Source organism: Acipenser ruthenus, chromosome 10, assembly GCF_902713425.1.
Source record: "Acipenser ruthenus chromosome 10, fAciRut3.2 maternal haplotype, whole genome shotgun sequence".
Lineage (NCBI taxonomy): Eukaryota > Metazoa > Chordata > Actinopteri > Acipenseriformes > Acipenseridae > Acipenser > Acipenser ruthenus.
The window spans coordinates 24,738,419-24,746,560 of record NC_081198.1 but is presented as its reverse complement, the minus strand read 5'-3'; the positions used below and the strand labels follow the sequence as shown (position 1 = coordinate 24,746,560).

Below are 8,142 nucleotides of genomic sequence, written 5' to 3'. Positions count from 1 at the left end.
AGTAGATCTCCATAGCAGTGTCGCTTCATTTAAAAACAAACTGTGTCTATTGAAAAGTGATTTGGAAACTGGGGGGATGCTGCATTTCCCAACGCTGATAAGCTGCCGGGACACTGCAGACGTGCATCAGATGACGTCATCTCTGGACAGGCTTCTTCAAAACTTCCAGCACAGGTTCCAAGAATTTGAAAGTGTTAAAGATGTCTTCCTGTTTGTAAAGAACCCATTCGTGGTGCAAGCAAACGGCACTTGGTGCGATCAAGCAAAAGCATCCTTTCCGGATGTTGAAAAAGCAAAACTACAGCTGGAGCTTATTGATTTACAATCTGATGAAGTGCTAAGATGCGGCACACTGAAACTACATGTGAAACTTTCTGGACAACCCTTGTGCTGGACTCCAAGTATCCACACTTGAGGAAGGTGGCATTTAACATCTTGACTATGTTTGGCTCGACATACGTATGTGAGTCTGCGTTCTCAACAATGAACAACATTAAATCGCGTAATCGCTCCGTTTTGACTGATAATCATCTGTGCAACTGCCTCCGTCTTGCCTTGACTGAACTCACTCCAAACTTCAAGGCCCTTGTCCACCAGAGGACCTGTCATTTTTCCCACTGATGGTGAGTATTATAATTCTACATTATTCACATATATTTTATTTCAAATTGTATTGCTGTATAAAATTACATTTTCAGTAGTGATACCGTACTATAGTTAACAGGTATTTCACAGTAATTATTCATGATTATTTTGTTTAAAACATGTGTGTGTGGGTGTGTATTTGTTATTGGAAAGACTTGAATCATAAAAGCTAAGATAGAGAGTTCATCTGTACTAAGTATTATTTTCTTTCAAACTTTAATATTAAACAAGCAACAAGGCTTTGCAGATTATCTATATTAATCTATGCCTACTATAATTTTATTTAACAAAACCAAAGTTAATACTCTTTGTAAACTCTAATTCAAAACTTAAAACAGTTATCTGAAAGTGTTTTAATGCTAATATTTACATCTGTTTGACATTTTATATATGTACTTTCTCAAAGTCTCAGATTTAATTTATTACATTTTTTTTAATGGACTAAAAATATAAGCAATGGGGTATATTACTAATTCACAGCATTGTATGTGTTTGTTGGACAGGGGCACTTGCAGCAAGAAAAATGTTTCGGACCTTGACTATACCTTGACCAAGAAATGTGGACCTTGACAAAAAATAATTGACTACCCCTGCATTGGGGGTTTCACCAGGTCGTGGGGGCTGGGAAGCCGACTGTATCATACGAGGCTGATAAAACACCTAAAGAACTGAGACCCGAATTGATTGTGACAACTGGACAGGATTGGTTGAAACTTGAAAATAAAAGACTAGTCGCTATGTGCATTTAAATTTTAAATTTGATGATTTGAGGAATATCTCTCTCTGCTTTCCTGTCTATTTATTTTCTCTATTCTCTTCATCTCTATTTCTCTCTTGCTCGCATCTGCTGTACGCACTGTTATTTCGTTTCCTGTTGTGAAACCACAAAGCTGCTATAAGAAAAGAGGAAGTAGGTGAAACAAAAACAGTACTGTAGACTTGCCTAGCCTGACAGACTGTTGAAAGGGGGGTGATTAATAAAATGAAGGAAAGTGATTGGTATTCATCATGTATAAAACATGACAAACAACAAGAAATAGTAGAGAAACTAAAGATTAACTTGACTGAACTAAAAAAGAAGGTGAAAGAGATGGAACGGATGATGCGAGAGTTGGAAACTGAGTTGGGACTTGACGTGAGAGGATTTAGAGGAAACTGCAGCAGAGATGTGGCCAAGCTGGCCGCCAAAATTTCTTTAAGGGAAACTGTGATGACTGCGGGAAATATGGGCATAAGAAAAGGGATTGTCCAGGGCAAGGAAAGAATAGCGGAAGTCAGAATGAGGGATAGAGTATGTGGAATGCTGGACAAATAGAATGCGTGGCAGATGGTTTAAAGCAAGTTGTGGAAGGTATGAGTAAGTGTTTAAGGGTTTGTGAAGTGTGACAAAAAACAGAAGTAAAGGTGGACTAAAAAGGATCCTGTTTATGAAATGCGCATTGTTTTTCTGTCTGTCTATTTAATGTTTACGTGTCTGTATGCCTCCTACAGTGACCCCCGACATAAAGCGCAGATTTAACTGTTACTGACTGCCCAAAGGAAGATGAGTACTTTAAACTTACCATCTCCAGTATTTAGTGGTAACCAGTCTTTAAACAGCAAAACTGACGCTCAATTTAAGGAAGGACATTTGGGTCTCGCTGAGGAGGAGAGATGATGAGCGCTGCGTATGTGTGTGTGTGTACATGTGCACTGTTATGCGTGAATGAGAGTAGGCTGATTTGACAGAAATGAACTATAATTGCGGAAGTGTTAGCATAATTATGGTGGAGGTGTGGTAATGACAAAAGGAGGGCGTGGTAAAGTCTGTGACCAGACGGAAGGGAGTTTGCACTCGTACCAATAGAGGCCTTGCGAATCAATAGTCATCTGACGAAACAGGCCATTGGGGGAGAAGCAGACGCCTCCCTCTGTTACAGGCTACGGCCACAAGGTGGAGTAGAAATAAAGCGATGTGACTGTATTACTAACACAACCCATTTTGCCATGCTCCTACTACCCCTTGATGTGTAAGTGGGCACATGGTCTTGACCACGTGTCCAAAGGAGGGGTAGGGGTAGTAGACTATGTTTATACGTTTATAAATGTTGGGTATTTTGGTTTTGTTTTGGTTTAACTGCTTTTGCTGAACAGTTATAAATGTGTTATATGTATGCGGAACAACATTGGGAAGGAAAACGGTGCACCCATGACAGCCCATCCAAAACCAAATCAGTTTTTTGATCATGTGATGATGGATTTTATCGAACTGACCCCTTGGCAAGGGAAAAAGTACTGCCTAATAAAATAAAATAAAAATAAAAGTAAACCAAATTAACTAAACTGCGCGCTAAAACGGGGCTGGCATGGGGAACGGTTCTTCCTCTGGCTTTGATGTACATGAGGGGACGCTCTCATTCTGCACATGGCCTGAGTCCACATGAGGTTTTGACAGGAAGAGTAATTTCTATGCCTAATCACTTACCTTTTACCAGGCAACAGCTGACCCTCCAGGGATGTGACGATGAAATGGTTGCGTACTGTATAGCTCTCAATAATGTGCTTAAGAATCTTTTCTCCAGGGTACAAGACGCCTTACCTGACTCAGCTGAAGGACCAGGGCATCGCATCTGCCCCGGAGATTGGATCGTGATCAAGGACCCCCGACGAAAGCATTGGCACCAACAACGGTGGATCGGACTTTTCCAGACAATCCAGCTCTGTTTTGGTTTTCCCGGCACATCTCATTATGGGGAAGCATTTCATTCAATTTGGCAAGTTTTGGTAAACCTGGTAGTTGCGCTATTTTATCCTTTTGGGAATGAATGGGGAAACTGAATCGGACAATACCCGCCAAAGACGCAGTGTGCACTCCCCATGGCACAACATGAACCACTCCACCAAGCATACTGAACTGAGCGAATACGAACATAATACATGGTATTAATTTACAGAGTGCATGGTATGTGGGAGGTATGAGGCCACAGTTCCACTCCACTCAATGTCCCCCACTAATGCCCTTTCCCCAGACAGGTTGTGGGAAAGGCAAAACCATTTGCGATGGGAGCAACCTGGTTGCAAACGTTGGTAAAAATAAACACTGAAGATATTTCGCCAATACGCCAAAGGGTGTGGTGAGTTTAGACTATTAACTAAAATATTGAATACAACCTTAAATCATGAATTGGATACTTGCCAACATAACACAGGTGGCCGTCAAAGGAGGGGTCTGATTGATGACATTGCTGGGTGGTTCGGGGCTGTGAATTCAAGCCTCAATTCCATAGATAATATACAGCAGGTCAATGAAAACCATGGCCAGTTTCTGAAAGCAGGTGATGCTTTTCTGAGATTGGCCATGGCTGAACAAATGACTGGTGAAAGACGGTTGACACAATAATTGAAGATGTAAATTTGACAGCTTGGAGAGAACAGATGTTACGTGGGATAGCCAAAACCCGGATACCGATATGTACTGAACGATGTGATGAAGATATTTGTTTTATTTTAATAGTGCCACATACCACCAGTCGGGTCCACCACAGTACCTGAATAACGGTCAGTAGTCTAGGGGTAGTAATTGGAACACGGGTTATAAACCCACAAAATAAACACGGCTGATCAGCGTGCCCAAAAATGCCACTCTGTACTTCAAAGCCACTGAGTGTATTGAATTTGGTGATGCTGTTCTGTGTGACCATGCTAACAGCACTAACCTATCAATGCAATTGATGGAAGCAACGGTACACCCAAAGCTAGGGTACAAAAGATGCACTCAGATGAGAAATGGAACATGGTGTGTAATCACCTCAAATATGGGGGTGGGAAGTAGCGGCCAGGTAAGCCTCATGTCGCCGGCTGTGTGTTTTCACCCGCAGGGTGTTGTGACTGTGGGACACCTGAGCATGCACCCCACTCCACCTATTAACATCACAGGCATTAACAAAGATGCTGAGGAATGGATGAAGACAATCAATCATACAATATGCTGATGGCATTGGCACACATTAACAAGCAGCTTATGGACGTTCACTCAAGAGTTAGTAGAGTGCAGGCGTCGCTGGCGGGTAACACTGGTCAACTGATATTGCTCAGATGCCTGATCATGTGGGTGGGGTATCCTATGTGGATTAGCTGGAGAAAGTGCTGGAGTGGACTGGGCTGACCAGTGGAATGTGGTGGGACATGCGTCCTCGCTTATTTTATTATTGGTTTTACCTATTGCTATTTTATTATAAATATGTGCTTAGGAAACAAAAGAGATTACCTACAGGGCTAGTCAATGAAGTATTGTGTTCCTGCATACGGGGCTATTAACACCACTAAACACTTGACCATGCCTCTTCTGGCCACGGACGAATACCGGCCTGAACCCACTAGAGGCAATTGCCGATGATGCCATTTAAATGTGGTACCGGGTTTGCACGGCACCAAAGGAGGGAATTGTAATGGAATTTTTGTAACATTGCAATTGCTTAGCTTGCTCAATGGCAAACAAATAGGTTTACAGATAACAATACAGTTTGCAACGATAAGTTTAAGTAGAGACCTGTCCCGAGTCTATAGGACGAGCGGAACATGAGCTATAAGAAATAATAACTTTATGTGTAGAAGGTTGTGGCAAAGTGCCCGCCCCTGTGTGTATTTTGCGTGTTATGTGTTGTATGTATGGTGCGTATGTTAATGTTGGTGTATAGATTGGTACACGGGATATAAACGGGTCTGTGTTTCACGTGTGATTTAAAAAGGTAGTTTTGTATTTAGGCACGAGGAGGGCACAAATCACTTCACGTGCTGGTTAAATGTAATATGTGAGCACGGGGTTGCACAGAATTAATTCACGTGCTGGGATTCAAGTGAATAATTAGTAATTGAATCCCAGCACAACAGTATATATAGATGCACATTTTCATTCAGTCAGGGTTGGGTGTTCGAGAGTGGAGAACGGGTGAGAGAGAGAAGGAGAAACGTAAAATAAGATCGTAAATATAAGTGTTTGTACTCACCGTGTTTGTTTGTCTCCGTGCACCGTTTGTCTGTGTAGTCCGTTTTGTTTGTCTATTTATTTTGGTGTGAAGTGCCGTGCCCTGTTTTGTTTCAAACCTTTTATTTTCTGTTCTGTTTATTAAATGCTGAGCGCGATCACGCGCTCAGCCTCACCAAAACCCCAAGTCTCTGTCTGTTTATTTCCTGCATCTGGTCTGACGCCACCCACTCCGGCCGTCTTTGTGACACGTGGTGTCCTGCGTGGGATCGACAGCGCCTCCAGGACTCAGGCCAGAGCAGGAACCGCAGTTTTGGATTTAAAAAAAAAATAAATAAAAAAAAAAAATGGCAGAAGACGCCATCAAAGTGCGGGACTGGATGCTGGAAAATGCTGGGCTGGAGGCCCAGTCTATACCAGTAGTCATCCAGTTCCTGCAGTTTATGGATAGGGAACGATGGGAGGCTTATGCAAGGGAACAGACCGTAAGCACCTGGGAGGAAGGTGTGGGGTTGGTCCTCAGCTACCTGGAGGCAATTATAAGTGGAACAGCAGCCCAGGTAGCAGGTCCACCAGCAGAGGAAGAATGCCTGCTGTCCCCGTCTCCACCAGCAGAGGAAGAATGCCTCCTGGTTTTGCGTCCACAGCCCGAGCGGGAGGAGCCTGAGCGTCCACAGCCCAAACGGGAGGAGCCTGAGCGTCCACAGCCCAAGCGGAAGGAGCCTGAACGTCCTACGCCTGAGTGGAAGGAGCCCGAACATCCTACGCCTGAGTGGGAGGAGCCTGAACGTCCTACGCCTGAGTGGGAGGAGCCCAAACGTCCTACGCCTGAGTGGGGGGAGCCCGAACGTCCACAGCCCAAGAGGGGGGAGTCGGTGCGTCCACAGCCCAAAAGGGAGGAGTCGGTGCGTCCACAGCCCAAAAGGGAGGAGTCGGTGCGTCCACAGCCCAAAGGGAGGCAAGTCGGGGCTTCCACAGCTCTGGGACCCAAGCCACCAGCAGAGGGAAAATGCCTGCTGGTTCAGCCCCAAGAGCCGGAAGGGGAGGAGTTACAGGCCCAACCCCCTGAAAATTTTTTGGGGGGAGAGGGGCAGAAGGCTTGTGTCCCCCAGCAGCCTCTATTCATGCTGCTGAAGGCAGCACGGCGCGCACCAGCCCAGCCGCCACAGCGGAGGGAGCCAGCGCCGCCAGGAGCAGAGGAGCTGCCTCTGCCTCCACCACCACCAGGAGCAGAGGAGCTGGAGCTGCCTCTGCCTCCACCACCGCCAGGAGCAGAGGAGCTGGAGCTGCCTCTGCCTCCACCACCACCAGGAGCAGAGGAGCTGGAGCTGCCTCTGCCTCCACCACCACAAGGAGCAGAGGAGCTGGAGCTGCCTCTGCCTCCACCACCACCAGGAGCAGAGGAGCTGGAGCTGCCTCTGCCTCCACCACCGCCAGGAGCAGAGGAGCTGGAGCTGCCTCTGCCTCCACCACCACCAGGAGCAGAGGAGCTGGAGCTGCCTCTGCCTCCACCACCGCCCGGAGCAGAGGAGCAGGAGCTGCCTCTGCTGCCCGTACCTCCACAGGGAGTACGGTGGCCGGAGCCCCAGAAAGGGGAGCTGCCGGCCACGAAGAAGGGGGACGAGGTCTGGAGACCACTTTCCCCAGCAGCAGTTTCGCTGCAGGAGTTCTTGTGGCCGGAGCCCCACAGGAGGGAGCTGCCGGCTACGAAGAAGGGGGAGGTCGGGGGGACCACCTGCCCCCGCAGCTTTTTCGCTGCAGGACGGGACCAGCATGCTGTCAGCCGTGCCACTACCGGCAGGGGAGCTGACAGCATTTCCAGCCATGGGCCCACTGAAGCCTCCCTTCCCAGCCCGAGACTTTGGCCTGGACTGCTGGGTATTTAAGGGGGGAGGTGGCCGTTGAGGCCATGTGTGCTTTGCACAGGGGGGGGGGGTATATGTGGCAAAGTGCCCGCCCCTGTGTGTATTTTGCGTGTTATGTGTTGTATGTATGGTGCGTATGTTAATGTTGGTGTATAGATTGGTACACGGGATATAAACGGGTCTGTGTTTCACGTGTGATTTAAAAAGGTAGTTTTGTATTTAGGCATGAGGAGGGCACAAATCAGTTCACGTGCTGGTTAAATGTAATATGTGAGCACGGGGTTGCACAGAATTAATTCACGTGCTGGGATTCAAGTGAATAATTAGTAATTGAATCCCAGCACAACAGTATATATAGATGCACATTTTCATTCAGTCAGGGTTGGGTGTTCGAGAGTGGAGAACGGGTGAGAGAGAGAAGGAGAAACGTAAAATAAGATCGTAAATATAAGTGTTTGTACTCACCGTGTTTGTTTGTCTCCGTGCACCGTTTGTCTGTGTAGTCCGTTTTGTTTGTCTATTTATTTTGGCGTGAAGTGCCGTGCCCTGTTTTGTTTCAAACCTTTTATTTTCTGTTCTGTTTATTAAATGCTGAGCGCGATCACGCGCTCAGCCTCACCAAAACCCCAAGTCTCTGTCTGTTTATTTCCTGCATCTGGTCTGACGCCA

At 46.3% G+C, this 8,142-nt stretch overlaps 1 protein-coding gene across 1 annotated transcript; it reads left to right on the top strand.

Moving 5' to 3' along the window:
* The first annotated feature begins 343 nt into the window (after positions 1 to 343).
* On the top strand, positions 344 to 7,819 carry LOC117403073 (proline-rich protein 2-like). The gene is made up of 2 exons (XM_059031964.1): positions 344 to 623; positions 1,149 to 7,819. The coding sequence occupies exon 2, from the start codon at positions 5,956 to 5,958 to the stop codon at positions 7,492 to 7,494; it is 1,539 nt and encodes a 512-aa protein (XP_058887947.1). The 5' UTR covers positions 344 to 623; positions 1,149 to 5,955; the 3' UTR covers positions 7,495 to 7,819.
* Positions 7,820 to 8,142: the final 323 nt, after the last annotated feature.

What these genes read in the sequence shown, in the direction of transcription:
- LOC117403073 (XM_059031964.1), top strand. Translation starts at nt 5,956, where the DNA reads ATGGCAGAAGACGCCATCAAAGTGCGGGACTGGATGCTGGAAAATGCT.